This window comes from Panthera uncia, chromosome D2, assembly GCF_023721935.1.
Source record: "Panthera uncia isolate 11264 chromosome D2, Puncia_PCG_1.0, whole genome shotgun sequence".
Taxonomy (NCBI): Eukaryota; Metazoa; Chordata; class Mammalia; order Carnivora; family Felidae; genus Panthera; species Panthera uncia.
The window spans coordinates 51377903-51394612 of NC_064818.1; the positions used below are offsets into that span (position 1 = coordinate 51377903).

The 16710-nt window shown below is 38.1% G+C and overlaps 1 protein-coding gene across 7 annotated transcripts in view; it reads left to right on the plus strand.

The window, feature by feature from the left end:
• The window catches only part of EXOC6 (exocyst complex component 6), a 302754-nt gene extending 286808 nt beyond the window's left edge, over positions 1 to 15946 (plus strand). For all 7 annotated transcript variants that reach the window (XM_049646393.1, XM_049646388.1, XM_049646391.1 and 4 more), the window contains 2 exons: positions 13449 to 13561; positions 14888 to 15946. In XM_049646393.1, the coding sequence (XP_049502350.1) occupies positions 13449 to 13561; positions 14888 to 15020 (246 nt within the window). In that variant the 3' untranslated portion in view covers positions 15021 to 15946. The remainder of the gene's footprint in view (positions 1 to 13448; positions 13562 to 14887) is intronic.
• Positions 15947 to 16710: the final 764 nt, after the last annotated feature.

The window sequence follows — 16710 nt, forward strand, 5'->3', positions numbered from 1 at the left end:
TGCAGGACTCAATCCCACAAACCATGAGATCATGACCTGAGCCGAAATCATCAAGAGTCAGATGCTCAACTGACTGAGCCATGCAGGCACCCCTTTTTAAAGTTTATTTATTTTTGTCATTTTAAAGAATAGAATGACAACGTGACTCTAGGGGCTGAAGTATCTGGTTTTAATTTTAGTTTAACTTTGCTTTTTCAAAAGCTAAAAGTCAGTATTTGTAACTAATGGCAAATTATAAATAATACACATTACTTGACTTCTTAAAGTTTTAGAGTAAAACGTATATGACTAATTTTTTGAGAGAGAGAGCAAGAGGGTACAAGTGAGTGAGGGGCAGAGAGAGAGAATCCCACAAGGGGCAGTCCCATGAGCAGCAGAGAGAGAGAGAGAGAGAGAAGCGGAGCTCGCCCAAAGCAGGGCTCATGCTCACCTAAAGTGGGGCTTGAACTCACGTGAAGCGGGCCTCAAACTCATGAACTGTGAGATCGTGACCTGAGCTGAAGTCAGATGCTTAAAGACTGAGCCACTAGGGACCCTATGACTAATTTTATTGAAGACTAAATGAGTCCATCTATTAGATTCTCCCAAGTTTTCATTTGTCTTATTTTACTTTTTATGTATGTGTGTGTGTGTGTGTGTATTTTGAGAGAGCGAGCAGGGGAGGGGCAGGGAGAGAGAGACTCCCAAGGGGGTCCACGCTGTCAGTACAGAGTCTGACATGGGGCTCAGTCCCACAAACTGTGAGATTGTGACCTGAGCCTAAACCAGGAGCCTGACACTTAACTGACTGAGCCACCCAGACGCCCCCACATTTGCCTTATTTTAAATCATAACTGTAGGGAGAGGAATATCCACTCAGATTCACAAAATTTTTAAAAAGTGGTTATTCCCTCTTCCTTTTTCTTCTTACATTTGCACTTTTAAAAAATGTTTTATTTATTTATTTTGGGAGAGAGAGAGCATTGCATGAGCAGGGGGAGGGGCAGAGAGAGAGGAGAGAGAGAATCCTGAGCAGGCTCCTCACTGATAGGGCATGAGATCATGACCCTGAGATCATGACCTGAGTTGAAAGCTCAACTGACTGAACCACCAGGTGTCCCTACCTGCAGTTGCACTTTAAAGGAGCACATAATGAAGCTCCAGCCTTGTCTAGCTTCCTTCATTCAAGCAAGTACTGTATCCTGGAGTATAGACACTTCGGCATGCAGTCTTTCTTCATTGGCTAATCCATATTGTCTTCCTTTGTTGTTTTAATTCTTACATAGTTTATGCAATCAGATCTTATTTCTCCATAGCTTCGAGGAAGCAAAATGACTTAGAGAATTGAAAGTCTAGTGAACACCTCTTATTATGAGTTTCATGGTTTGATTTTCTGAGTATTAGAAGTGAGAGCTTTATTGGTGAAGTCATTACGTAAACTACCTGTTACATAAGTGTGGCAGCTGATATAATGAATCTGGACAGAAAATCAAAGGTATGACTTGGGAATGTTTATTTAACATGCTCAATGGTGGTATCACTGGTTTACAAAAGGTAATCTCAGGAGCAGAACTTTAGTTGTGAAATATTTTTAGTTCATTTTTAGTGCATTTAGGACAAATTAAATCAGTCAATAAATAGGTTAGCTTTCAGAATAATTATAACATTATCAAAAATTCAGAGATTATTAATAGTTCACATTAAAGTAGATATCATAGCCATCTTATTAGTATATCAGAAGTGAGTTCACTGTAGACTCACAAAATTCTGTGTCAAAAGGTAACCTATGTAGTTTATCTCATTATACATTTACTTGGTGCCTACTGTATACCAGGTAAGGGGCCAAATATGAAGATACACATATAAGCAACACAAACTGCCAGTTTTGAGGCACTTACAAAGTACACTATTAGGAGGAAGTAAAGGCAATATTTACTTCTCTAGCGGGTCAGCAGATGCATCAATATACTGTGAAAAATTCCATGATAGAGATGTGGCAGGTTCTCTGAGGACACGAAAGAGGAACAGAAAACCATCCCAAAATGTTCTGGGGAGGCTTCTTAAGAGAGGCAAGATTTAAATTTTAAGAGATTTAAATGTTATGGAATAAAGAGTTACATGGGTGGCAAAGAAGGGGAAGGGGACTCCACACAGAGAAGAAAATGAGCAATGTCTTGGGGGTCATCATGGTTTTTAAGGGAACTATTAGGAGTTCCTTGTATAGGAGTTTAAATTACAAGGCAGGAGAGGAAGCCAAAAGGTTGACCTTGTAGGGGCCAAGGGTAGGCCAACCCAAGATGAGCCACTTTGGCATGAACACTATTTTGCATTAAAATCAATTAAAACCCAGCAGATACAGGAAAACCTCCTTACCTCCCCCTCAACTGCCAGTTTGTACCAGGAAGAGTGCTATTAACAGCGATTCCCTTTCACCTAAGATACTTCTCTGCATAATAGGGCAACTTTTGTTTTCCAGACATCTCCTTTCACCTTCCTGCTAATGGTCCTTCTTCCCTTTGTATCCTCAGACCCTTCAGCTGTCTCTAGCTCATTTAAGGTTCATGTTTGCTCATTGTCTTTGAAATTTGCATGCCTGTGTAGATTCTCCATAGGTTAGTTATTTAATTTTCTCCACTTAATCTGTCTCATGTCAATTTGATTCTTAGTCCAGTTAGACCAAGATTTTTCCTCCTCACCAACCTGGAATAGGTAGGTGCAAGATCACCTTGCATGTCATATTAAACAACCTGAACTTTATCTTGAAAAAGTTGGGAAGCCATTGATGGTTTTAAGCAAGTGAATGGTGTGATCACATTTGTATTTTAGCTGGATCTCTCTGGAAGCAGTGTGGAGATTGATAGATCTGCATTATTAGAAGGGATAGCCAAGACCAAAGTCCCCAGGGTAGAGATTATGATATCTGAACTAAGATAGCAGTAGTAGTAGGGATGGAAAGTAGGAAGCAAGTGAATTCAAGAAATATTTAGGAGGTTAAATTGGCATGATTTGGTAATAAGTTAGATTCTGGAGTTGTAAAAGAGAGGAGTCAAAGCAGACCGTATGCACATTTCTGGTTTGGGTAATTAGGTAGGTTCTGTTGTTCACTGTGTAACCCACCTTTCAATATCAGGAAGCGGAACTAGGTATTCTCACGACCAAAGAAAAACAAGCCAAGTATATATGTAAAGGTATTATAAAAATCAAAGTCATACTCAACTATTTCAGGTAAATGTACCTGAGGAAACTATTTGAAATTTTCTTTCCTGTTTTGGAAAATATAGGGATTTTGCTTTTCAGAAATAGAGGCTAGAAAAATTCTTGATAATGATTTCATTAACATCTTTCTGCATTTATAAATAAATTCAAGGAAACTTTAGTTAAATATCTATTGTTATTTGGGTTTAAATATGTAGTATACATAATTTAAACCCCAATTGCCAAAGGATTATTTTAAAACTCAACCATATCAGAAATTAATGTCTTTTTCTTTTTTTAATTTTTGTTAGCATTTATTTTTTTTTTTTAATTTTTTTTTCAACGTTTTTTATTTATTTTTGGGACAGAGAGAGACAGAGCATGAACGGGGGAGGGGCAGAGAGAGAGGGAGACACAGAATCGGAAACAGGCTCCAGGCTCCGAGCCATCAGCCCAGAGCCCGACGCGGGGCTCGAACTCACGGACCGCGAGATCGTGACCTGGCTGAAGTCGGACGCTTAACCGACTGCGCCACCCAGGCGCCCCAGTTAGCATTTATTTTTGAGAGAGAGAGAGAGACAGAGTGCAAGCAGGGGAGGGGCAGAGAGAGAGAGGGAGACACAGAATTGAAGCAGGCTCCAGGCTCTGAGCTGTCAGCACAGAGCTGGATGCAGGGCTGTTGAACTCACCAAACCGCGAGATCATGACCTGAGCTGAAGTCAGACGCTTAGCCAACTAAGCCACCCAGGTGCCCCTCAGGTGTTAATTTCTTATATTACTAAATGGAGAGTCGAAAGATCCTCTTAAAAGTTTATGAAACAAGTTCTACTCCCAGGTATATACCCAAGAAAAATGAAAACATATATCCACACAAAAACTTGTATATGAACATTCACAGGAGTATCATTCATAATAGCTGAAAAATGGAAATAACCCAATGTCCATTAACTGATGAATGGATAAACAAAGCTGGTACCATACAATAGAATATTACTTGACAATAAAAAGGAATGAAGTACTGACACATGCTACAATGTGGATGAACCTTGAAGACATTATGCTAAGTGACAGAAGCTCCTTACAGAAGACCACATGTTATATGACCCCTGTTTGGAGAGTGATGCTAATGGCATGGGATTTCTTTTGGATGAGAGAAATGTTCTGAAATTGATTGAGATGGCTGCACAACTCTGTGAGTATATTAAAAACCATTGATTTGTAGACTTTATTTTTTCTAATGCTTATTTTTATTATTAAGAGAGAGAGAAAGACAGGCAGAGTGCAAGCAGGAGAGAAGCAGAGAGAGGGAGACATAGAATCTGAAGCAGGCTCCAGGCTCCGAGCTGTAAGCACAGTGCCCAACGTGGGGCTCAAACCCACGAGCTGTGAGATCATGACCTGAGCTGAAGTCAGACACTTACCCGATTGAGCAACCCAGGCGCCTCTGATTTGTACCCTTTAAATGGATGAATTGTATTGTATGTGAAATATATCTCAAAGCTGTCTTAAAACATTTTTAAGGTGACAGGGGCGCCTGGGTGGCTCAGTCGGTTAAGCGGCCGACTTCGTCTCAGGTCATGATCTCACAGTCCGTGAGTTCGAGCCCCGCGTCGGGCTCTGTGCTGACAGCTCAGAGCCTGGAGCCTGTTTCAGACTCTGTGACTCCCTCTCTCTGACCCTCCCCTGTTCATGCTCTGTCTCTCCCTGTCTCAAAAATAAATAAAACGTTAAAAAAAAAAATTAAAAAAAAAACATTTTTAAGGTTACATAGCAAGAAGTTTAATTATATTTTATATTTTTATAATATATATTTTTATATATTATTTATAAAAGATTATATATATTTTATAAATTTATAAAAGCAAAATATGGAGAAAAATTGTGCCAGCTACCAAAAATAGGAAGGTTGTATAATTAAGGTAAACCATCATATGTGATAGCTGCAAGCTGATAAATCAAAAATTAGAGGGGTACCTGAATGGCTCAGTCCGTTAAGTGTCCAACTCTTGATAGCGACTCAGGTTGTGATCTCGCTGTCGTGAGATTGAGCCCTGCATTGGGCTCCGTGTTGAACAGAGCCTGCTTGAGATGCGTTCTCTCTCTCTCTCTCTCTCTCTCTCTCTCTCCCTCTCCCTCTCCCTCTCCCTCTCTCTCTCTCTCTCCCTCTCCCTCTCCCTCTCCCTCTCCCTCTCCCTCTCTCTCTCCCCCCCCTTCCCCCTGCTTGTTCGTGCTCTCTCTCTCTCTCAAAATAAACTTTTAAAAAACTAGAAAAATAAGCATAGAGACACTGAAGTAATCACCATAATTAAAAACAGAAGTAGTTAAACGTTGATTGCTTCTGAGAATGGGAAGGGTAGGGCAGTGGACTAGCATTTTTTATGATAGGCTTTGTTTTTTTTAATATTTATTTATTTACATTTATTTATTTTTGAGAGGCAGAGAGACAGAACACAAGTGGGGAGGGGCAGAGAGAGAAGGGACAGAATCCAAAGCAGGCTCCAGGCTGTGAGCTGTCAGCACAGAGCCTGACGCGGGGCTCAAACTCACAAACTGTGAGATCATAACCTGAGCCAAAGTTGGACACTTAACCAACTAAGCCACCCAGGTGCCCCTATGATAGGCTTTATTTGATTATTAACCATTTATTACTTGGTAAAATTAATTTTAATAAAGAAATTAAACACATAAAACCACACATAGCATGTATTTGTATGCCATTTTAGCTATGATAGTGACCAAACAATTAAAGCAAATGTGGATATGTACAAATCTGATTACATAAATCCCATTTTTTTGCCTCTTCTCCCAAATTCTGAACCCACCCAATTAGTTTATCTCTGACTACTATATAGCTTACCATCAAAAATACTTTGAAGGGCGCCTGGGTGGCTCAGTCAGTCGAGCGTCCTGCTTTGGTCTGATCTTACCATTTGTGGGTTCGAGCCCCGCATCGGGCTCTGTGCTGACAGCTCAAGGCCTGGAGCCCTCTTCGGATTCTGTGTCTCCCTCTCTCTCTGCCCCTCCCCTGTTCACGTTCTGTCTCTCAATAATAAATAAACGTTAAAAAAATTTTTTTTAAATACCTTGAGAACATTCTTCTTCTGTGTGCAGTTCATCTGAGTGAAATAACCTGAAGAGATCAGTGCTTTTAAAAGGTCTCTGCAGAGGGCCGTGCCCAGAGCTTGCTCTTGGTCCTACGTAGGTGGGCGTGGAAAGGCTGACTGAGAACAGGTTTGGCACATGGGACATTTGAAGAGGGCAGGCGTGGGTTAGGGGTCAGGTGTATCAGAGAGTGTGAGGCAGCATAAGGACAATTAACCCCTGAAGGCAAAAAGTGATGTGGATGGAGGCACTATACTGCTTCTTTACAGTTTTTGCCTAGGTACTTTCTGGCTGCTACTTAAATTTCTCTTCTGTGCTTCATATGGAATTCTCCAAATGTGGTGTTTTCAGGTAGCTGGAAAGGGGGTAGAGCTAAGAGCTTTAAAAATCATACTAAGCTCATCATTTGATTTTAATATCTGTTTGGAAAAAGGAGACTTGTATTTCCCCCCATTGGGTTAATTTAGTAAGATCCAGTTTTCTTGAATCCCCAGTGACTACTTGTTCATATTTCTTTGTTAAAGCTGTATTATGGTTTAGGATTTTTGTTGTTGTTTAAATCTCCAAAGCGCTCTAGGAACCCTTGCATTGGCTTTGTGTTTTGGAGGCAAAGGAAAAATGATCTTCTGCTTTACTTTTGGAATCTGCAGAGCAACTCTGAGATCCCAGGTGGAATTGGTGTTTGGAAAAGGGAATTTGGGGGACTAAGGTTGACCCTGAGCCCCCAGGTCACTGTTCACATTTACAAAAGCAAACCTGGTATCCCCAATTGCTTTTCTCTTGAGGTTGGCTTAACTTTATTTATCTTCTGTCTTGGGTCACTGCCCCTGAGGTGCTTCAAAAGCAAAACCCAAAAGACTCAAAACAAAGAAAGTTAAACCAGATTCAAGGAAAAAATGACCTGGCAATCTGGGTTCACTTTTACAAAGACAGAAAGTCACTTCAAGAGTTCCATAGAATGGTTTTAAGTTGGCCTAGATTCATTGTGTCAGTTGCATAAAGTGGTCTCAACAGGTCCAAGACCCCAAGTTTCTTGGGGGGTAGACCAGGAGTGAGACAGGATAAGAAACTGTCAGCAAGCCAAATGCTTTGACACACATGAATTCTTCAGTGATTCTGAAGCGATTCAACTATTTTGAGCATATAAATGGGACCACCCATGCAACCATTTCTTTCCTTAAGGCTGAATCTTATTGTTTGCTGGACACACACAAGGAATGCTGAGGAAGTGAAACTTACAACTCACTTACAGATATTGGCATAAATCTACTTTATGTTATCAGATTAGTTATGAAGGGTATTTTTGAATCCTTGGTGAAAAAAGAAGTTAGGATACTAATTTTAGGTAATCTTATAAATCATGATGAGATAGAACTGAGGCATATTATTTTGCTATTCATTTTTGTATGATCCATACTTTGCTTACTTCCCAAAAGGATTTAAAGTAGAATTACTTTACTTGACTATTGGAACAAACCCATTTATAGAACTTAATACCAATTTTCATTATAATATACCTGACTTTATCCTTTAATAAGTAATTGTAAAATTGCTTTTGAATAATCTAGGGAAGATTTTTGTTTTTGTTCATGTTTGATCTACATCTTTGAATTTCAGGTATATATGTTAATTAATAAATTCACCTGTCAAAGCTGTGTCTTACTGTTTATTTACAAGACTGAGAGAGATTTTGTGTAATTAATAACAAATGTATTGTTTGTGTACTGCCATCTGAAGGGAGCAAAGCTTAAGGTAGAGAATTGAGGTTTTCCATAATTTAGGTTTTAATATTAAGGATATAGTGCATCCTGTGAAACCTGACCAGATGTGAGAGGTAGACCCCAAGGCTATGACTGTGTAGAGTGAAGGTGAGTGTCAGTGATTTTTTTTTCTGGCACCACTCCAGTTTCTTCATCCCTTCCTATCACACTGTGGCTCCAGAGCAGTTGTGTTCTTTTTAAACCACTCCAAAAACCAGGGAACATGCCTTTTGGTCAAAGCAGGCATGGGTAGCAGCCTATAAAAATGAGCTCATGCCATAACTGCCTGGCATAAGGTTAGGTAGGACCCAAGAATAATGTCCTAGCTTTGTGTTATATCTTTTGCTTCAGTGGATCTGTACTTTAAAAAGTGGGATTATATCAAACTAAAACGCTTTTGCAGAGCAAAGGAGACTGTCAACAAAACAAAAAGACAATCTAGCGAATGGGAGAAGATATTTGCAAATCATACATTTGATAAAGGGTTAATATCCAAAATATGTAAAAAACGTACATAACTTAGTGTGGGTGTGAAAGTGTGTGTGTGTGTGTGTGTGTGTGTGTGTGTGTACACACACTAAACAATCCAGTTAAAAATTGGGCAAAGGATTTGAATAGACATTTTTCCAAAGAAGATCTACAGATGGCCAATGGGCACATGAAAAAGTGCTCAACATCACTAATCATCAGGGAAATGCAAATCAAAACCGCTATGAGATGTAACCTCACACCTATGAGAATAGCTGTTCTCAAAAAGACAGAAAAATAACAAGTGTTGGCAAGGATGTGAAGAAAAGGGAACCCTTGTGCACAGTTGGTAGGAATATAAATTGGTGCAGCCACCATGGACAGCAGTGTGGAGGTTCCTCAAAAAATTAAAAATAGAACTGTCATAAAATCCAGCAATTCCACTTCTGGGTATTTATCCAAAGAAACAAAAACACCAATTTGAAGAGCTGTATACACCCAGTATGTTCATTGTGGCATAATTTATAGTCGCCAAGATAATGGAAGCAACCTAAGTATCCATCAACAGTATCCATCAACAGATAAATGGATAAAGAAGCTGTGGTATATATATATATATAATATATATATATAATATATATATATATATATATATATATAATGGAAAATTGCTCGGCCATAAAAAATAATGAAATCTTACTATTTGTGATAACATAAATGGACCTAGAGTATTATGCTGAATGAACTAAGTCAGAGAAAGACAAATACTGTATGATTTCACTGTGGAATCTAAAAAAACAAATGAGCAAAGAAAACAGACATAGACTCAAAGGTACAGGAAATCAATTGGTGGTTACCAGAGAGGGGAGTGATTGGGGGGGTTGGCACACTAAGTAAAAGGGATTACTTAGTTGTACAGACTTCCAGTTGTAAAATAAATAAATGATGGGAATGTGATGTACAGCATAGGATATATAGTCATTAATATTGTAATAACTTTGTATGGTGACAGATGGTAACTAGACTTACCTTGGGGATCATTTTGTGATGTATAAAAATAACAAATCACTACAATGTATACCTGAAACCAATAGGATATTGTATATCAATTCTACTTCAATTTAAAAAAGTGAAACAGGACCTTGTAATAGTTAGGGATGAAGGACACTGATAGACCATTCAGAAATATTAGTGTTTTCTCTAGGAAGATGATTTAACTCTACTAACATTAGACCCAAGTCTTTACTTTGAGGGAAACTATTTTCTTTACCAATGCCCCAGGGAAAGACTGGGAGCAGTGGAGGGAAGTCAGTTGACTGCATTCACTCACCCTAGTTTGTCCACAGACCAACGTTGGCCTTTTTCAGGAAGCTGTGAGCATCAGCCAGAGAAGTCTGTAGGGTGTTCAAGTTTTATACTTTGAGAAGCCTAAGGAAAGAGCTCCCAGGTAAACTTGGAATAGTCTGGCATCATCAATTAGTTACCTCTTGAATATCTCTTGAGTGGTTACACTCTGTTGGACACACTATGAGTTTGGCTGCCTAGCTTTGTGAAGTTTGTTTCTATTTACTTATTAAATGCAGTATTCTGCTTTTGAAAAATCCTTACACACATGGAAATGAGAAATCAGACTATGGGATCAGTGTGCTTCCTGGCCCTGTATTTCCTCTGCACTCATGTGTATGCATCCTTTGGGGCACAGACACAGAATGGTGCTGGAGTCTATAGCCACTGGGTTTGTTGGCTGAGAATAATGAGCAACCAGTCACTTGCTCCTAAGAAATCAGTAGCTTCTATCTTCATGCTAAATTGATTGGAGCTTACCTGTATGTTAACTAGCTGGACTTTCTTTTTTTTTTTTTTTTTTCAACGTTTTTTATTTATTTTTGGGACAGAGAGAGACAGAGCATGAACGGGGGAGGGGCAGAGAGAGAGGGAGACACAGAATCGGAAACAGGCTCCAGGCTCCGAGCCATCAGCCCAGAGCCTGACGCAGGGCTCGAACTCACAGACCGCGAGATCGTGACCTGGCTGAAGTCGGACGCTTAACCGACTGCGCCACCCAGGCGCCCCAACTAGCTGGACTTTCAATGAAAATTTGAGGGGTGCCTGGGTGGCTCAGTCAGTCAAGCATGAGACTTCAGCTCAGTGATGATCTCGTGGGTTCAGTGAGTTCGAGCCCCGCGTTAGGCTATGTGCTGACAGCTCAGAGCCTGGAGCCTGCTTCATATTCTTTGTCTCCCTGCCCTTCTGTTTCCCTCTCTCTCTCTCTCAAAAACAAACATTAAAAAGAAAAAAGGTGGGCAGTCAATATTTGTTGAATGAATAAATGAATCTTATCTAGATTCTTGGCCTTTTATCCACATTGGTAATATATTACTTAACCATGAATGTGCAGACTTATGCAGATTTCCTTAGATATCTACAAGTTAATGATGCACGGTGAGTATTTCTATAAAGTATTAGTATAAATTTGAAAGTATGTAGATTAGACTTGTCTGCATGGAGGCAAGCAGGTTAAATTTTATGGTTCCTGTTATTTCTAGTGATAAGAGACTTGCATATGAATATGTGAAAATTGTGAAATTTTAAGCATTTGTGAAGTTTGTGAAAATTGTAAGCATAGTATTTCTTTATCTGTTTTTGTGCTGTTGTGTAAAAGAGTCAATTCTGTATTCACAGCTGGAGTTGGTGTAGGTTTTAAATTCATTAAGTGGACTCCTCCTTTCCCACCTGGGGGTAGATCAGCCCAAGAGAAAAAGAGACTTATTTTAAGGCTTCTTCCTCTTCCAAATCCCAAAGGTCATGTTGCTAATGCCTTCTGGAAAGAAAGGGAGATTACAGCCAGTATATTAAGTGGTTACTTTCTGCTGACTGTGCGCATGCCCACACACACTTGTGCAAACATACTTATACCTAAAAGAAGAATCCTTCAGAATGAGGCTTTTGTTAACAACTGTGTGAGGAGTATTTATTATTGAAATTTATTTTAATATATAAATAGGCAAACTTTATTTCTAACTCAGAGTTAATACGTGTCCATTGTGGGATGTTATGAAAATAAAGAAGACGACAACAGTTGCCCATAATCCTACCGCACAAATAACAACCATTCTTAGCATTCAGTCAAATTTGCTTCCAGTCTTTTTTGATGGGTTTTTATGTAATTTTAGTAGGAACGTTTAGCATAAGCATCTTAACAGATACTTAAAATTTTGTGTGAACATCAATTTTAATAACTACATGATATTCATCTTACAGATAGATACACCTTACTACTTAACCATTCTCTTAATATTGAGATTTGGACTGTTTTCAGGTGTTTTTTTCCCCTTCAGTTTTTTGATAACACAAATAACATTTTTGAGATTAATATCATTGTTCTCTACCTTTATTACTGTTTTCTGAGGTTCGATTCCTAGAAGTAGGATTACTGAATCAAAAAGAACGACCATTTCTATAAAGTTCTTAACCAGGTATTACAAAATCACATTCCAGAGACGTTATGCCAGTTTTCATTTTCACCGTGGGTGTGTGTGAAAATAACTTTTCCCTCCTTTCACAAGGAGGGAAAACTGTACTTGTTGCCAAGCAAGAGTCAAAAATTACACAGAAGTTTAAATAAATTTAAACTTTAAATAACTTCTCTCTCTCAGACAATATATTCTTTTAACATTGTTTCAGTGTAGATCCTGTACCCATGTTTTAACTTTGGATGTAGCCTAGAATATTGTCCAAAGGAAAATAGAGTGGTTTTTATTTTATTAGTAACAGTTAATATTTTCATTATAGAATTTTCACCCTTTTACAGGGAAGTCTCTATGTTAGATAAGAAAAGAGTCAAACAAGTCCATTACCTTCCTATAGAAGAGCTAGTTTCTTGTAACCTTTGTTTAGGTTTTAATCACCCCAGAAGTTTTATCCCTCTTAGGGCCCATGGGTTGGCTCACATGTCCTATGAGTAAATACAAATGCTTCCTTCAATTGGAAGCAAAACCAGTACACCCCTTACTTATAAAGTGAGTTAAAAAACAAGAAGAAAGAATAATATAAAAACTGAAGGAAGGTAGTAAGTAAAGTATTTAGCTTTCTGAAACAATTCAAATGGGGATAGGAAGTTGGTTTTAAATGGCTTAAGGGAGATTAGGGTTTTAAAGTTGGATAAGGAGTTTGGTGCTTTGGTTTAGGCATGGCATTGCTTTTAAAAGATTACTTCCATATTTGACAACAATTCTCACTGGAGATTATAAAGCAAATAGTCAATTTTAAAACACTATGGAATACAAGAGGGCTTCTTTTTGTTGTTGTTTGTTTATACAAAATGATTGCCTAGAGTTAACAGGCTGAGTCCTGAAGCCCACATTTCATAACACTACTGAGGATCTGTCACCAGGGAGAATTCAGCAGAGGTTGTTTAATGCACTTAATTGAGATTATCTGAGCTTTTGGTTTAAATTACTTTGGGAAAAGTCTAGGTACAAACGGCTTCTTTGAAAGGTAAACATACTTAACCTCTAAGAAAAAAGGTTCAATTTAAGTTCTTTGAAATTCTTCAAACAGGTAGTAGCACCAACCCTTACTAATTAAATGAGTATAAACTGAATAATGTGTAAAGATTAAATCTCTATACATCAGTACAAGTGTTAATATAATTCTATGAACAGTGTGTTTATTATTGTACACTTGTTTGAAAATGCAATCAGGTGCCGTATTAGAAAATCATCCCCTGCCAATTTAGGAATTTCAAAAGTAAAAAGATAGTACATGCTATTTTGGTTATAAAGTATAGTTAATGATAAAGTTTAAAAATTGAATTCCTTATTCTGTTCCACCTAGGAAGGAGGGCACATTAAGATCAAGGATCAAGAATGACATATACTTTATGTGTTAGCTGTGGATAAATACTCAAAAGTTGGTTTAACATTTTTGCCCTGTCTTCCTCAGCTCCTTGACCTGTTTATGGTTTGGGATTGGTCTACTTATCTCGCTGATTATGGACAGCCTGCTTCTAAGTACCTTCGGGTGAATCCAAACACAGCTCTTACTCTTTTGGAGAAGTGAGTATATTCTGAAAACATTTTTGCATAACATTTTAGCATTTTGTGATTTAGTGATGATTGAAGAACTAGAGATTTTCAACAAAAGAGAAATGTCTAAATGGAGCTTAAAAGCTCAGTCCATTTTAATGGCCAAAACATAAGCCTCTTTCTTTCTTGGTGCAGTGTTGGTGTAGTTTTTATATGAGATTGCTGTTTATGTTCATGTTAACAAAAATTTTCCTATTGCATCCTCAATAGCAGGCTTAATTGGCCTTAGGAATACGTTTACTGGAGATGAGTGAGAATTGGAACTTTTTTTTTTAATGGTATAACACAGAAAAGAAGGTGTTTTGTAAAATGTGGCTAGCATTTGGCATGTTTGCTGTCGATATCCTACCATGATGGACTTGGATTCTTTGTGCAGATAGAGAAGTATGTGATAAAAAAAAAATAAATAGAAAAAATAAAATAGTAAGAACTGAAGTAACAGGACATTTGCTGGTGCATCTTGTCCAATTAAAAATGACAGAAGTTTAGGGGTTACTTTTCCCTCACTATGTGACAGATTTTCCTTTCGCTTAATCATATTTCATTTTAGGTTATCAGTATGAAAAATATCTATTATTTTCCCACATTTCAAATATCTGTGATGTATTTGATGTGAGATGTTTAAAATAAATGTAGGGGCGCCTGGGTGGCTCAGTCGGTTAAGCGGCCGACTTCAGCTCAGGTCACGATCTCGCGGTCCGTGAGTTCGAGCCCCGCGTCGGGCTCTGGGCTGATGGCTCAGAGCCTGGAGCCTGTTTCCGATTCTGTGTCTCCCTCTCTCTCTGCCCCTCCCCCGTTCATGCTCTGTCTCTGTCTCAAAAATAAATAAAACGTTAAAAAAAATTTTTTTAAATAAAATAAATGTAAATTTACCATATCATGAAACACTACTGAGGCCAAAAATAAATAAATAAATATTGCTTTAAATTTTCTAATGTTATTTTTCTTTCACCTTGTCTTGTTATGAATGTGATTTGCAGAGTCCATAGAGGGTATGTATTTTAGCATACTTTGTGGAATGATATTAGAAAATAGTATGATATTAGAAAATGTAACATACTTTAGATTTACATACTAATGCAAAAACACTACTTCATATAGAATGTAAAATGAAGCTGCTAATTTTTTGTGTGGTTGCTATCTATGTATTTTTATTAGTACCTATTTTCTTTGAAGAATATTTTTCAAGCATAGGACTGGTGTGAGATAATTCAGAGCATGCCAAGATAATTTACTTATGACAGCATAGCTTTTAATTTCCTTTTACCAAGCCTCTCCATTCACATATATTCCTAGGATGAAGGATACTAGCAAAAAGAACAACATATTTGCTCAGTTCAGGAAGAATGATCGAGACAAACAGAAGTTGATAGAGACAGTCGTGAAACAGCTAAGAAGTTTGGTGAATGGTATGTCCCAGCACACCTAGACTTCGATTGCACTCAGTGACACCAAATCTGTGATTCAGCATTGATCTCTAACAGGCACAGGTCATGATACAGTAATTTGGTTGCAGAATTAAAAAATGGAGTAGAAAAAAGACACTAATGAGAGATTAAACAAGAAACAATAAAAATATCATTTCTACGGATTTTTAAATAATTGGATACTATTTTATATGTGGAAAAGGTGACATTAATTTTTTTCACTTTTAGGGAAAAAAGGTAAAACATATAAATCAGGTCAAAAATTGTATATGAAATTGATTGTAAATACATTAGAAAAACCTTATATGCCTCTACATATAAGTATTTTTTTCTATTCAGACTTGAATGATTTTTCTGGGTTCTTTTTCATCAGTATCCAGTTTTGGAATGCAATCATGTCTGATATGGGAGTATTTCACTGTCATTTTGTGACTGTTAACTTTTATTTTCATCTCAATATGATTTAAGTAGACTAAATTTTCCAGTTCTGCAGATTCGGCAGGGGGGTGGTATACAAATCTTTAAAGGTCCCTGAAATCAAACTTGATTTCTGTAAGAATATGAATTATTTGTTCTCCTTGGATGGTTTAATTTAATGGTTCTGAATATGAAGAAAAGGTGTTTGTATTTTCTTGAGATGCAGTGTTGCTGTTGAGCAGGGTTAATATTTCTAACTATATTGTTTGTAGCTGACCCCATTCTAGGATTTATTTGGTTTGGTTTGATTCAAGTTAAAAGAAGGCAGGAACGAAGTGGGGTAAGCTACTTGAGGTGCTGCTTGTGCTAGGGTAGATATGTTCCTACACACAGAAGTTACCACAGGGCTCAGGTTCCTTTCTTCAGTAGCAGATCTCAGTACCTGTCCGCGGTATGGAAACAAGCCAAACCAAATGAACTCTGGAAAATCTGAAATGAACGTACATTTTCTTCTGTGTAAATTACCACCATGGTCCTAATGATAATATCAGTCTGATCGCAACTTTCTTCTCATTGTATTTATGCTGAATATTTCTTTTCCATCTTCAGGATTTATGCCTGTAAGAAACTATACTTAACTCTGTAAAATAAGTGTAAAGAATTATATGTACATTTCTTGATTTTGTGATGAAATATTAAAAATGTTGAGCAAGTTGAAAATGCATTGCTATTGCATCTATTCAGAGCTTCCTGATTTAAAATAACTGCTTCCTTCAGAAAGACTGATGTTATTCCCTAGTTATTGGAATGGGGAGTGTCACCAAAACAAAGATACAAGTATTTATTGACCGCCTCAATCCTAAAGTACTGCACATTAAAAAAAAAAAAAAAACCTACATGGAGAACATGGTAATTCTTCAGGCACAATAAAATCTGGAAATTAGAAGAGAGCGGTGAACAGCTAGCTCTTTTTGAAGACTGTGGAATGTGGCTGCCCCTCGCGCGCCTTACCCAGCCCTGCAGGGCATTCGGGATGTCTCTCTCTGGCTTTCTTTGAGGCGTCCCCGGATCCGGAGAGACGCCGCCTTAGGACTGCTTGCAGTAGACCACCGTGGGTCCACGGCGGTGATGGTGTGGGGTTCCCTTTCTTCTATAATACATACAACATCCCGCCCCCTTCCCGCCAACCCGCGGGTGGCACTGTAGGGACCCGCACGAACCCTGGGGCATTTGGAGCCCTCGGACGGACCCACACAAAACGGAGAAGCAACCAGG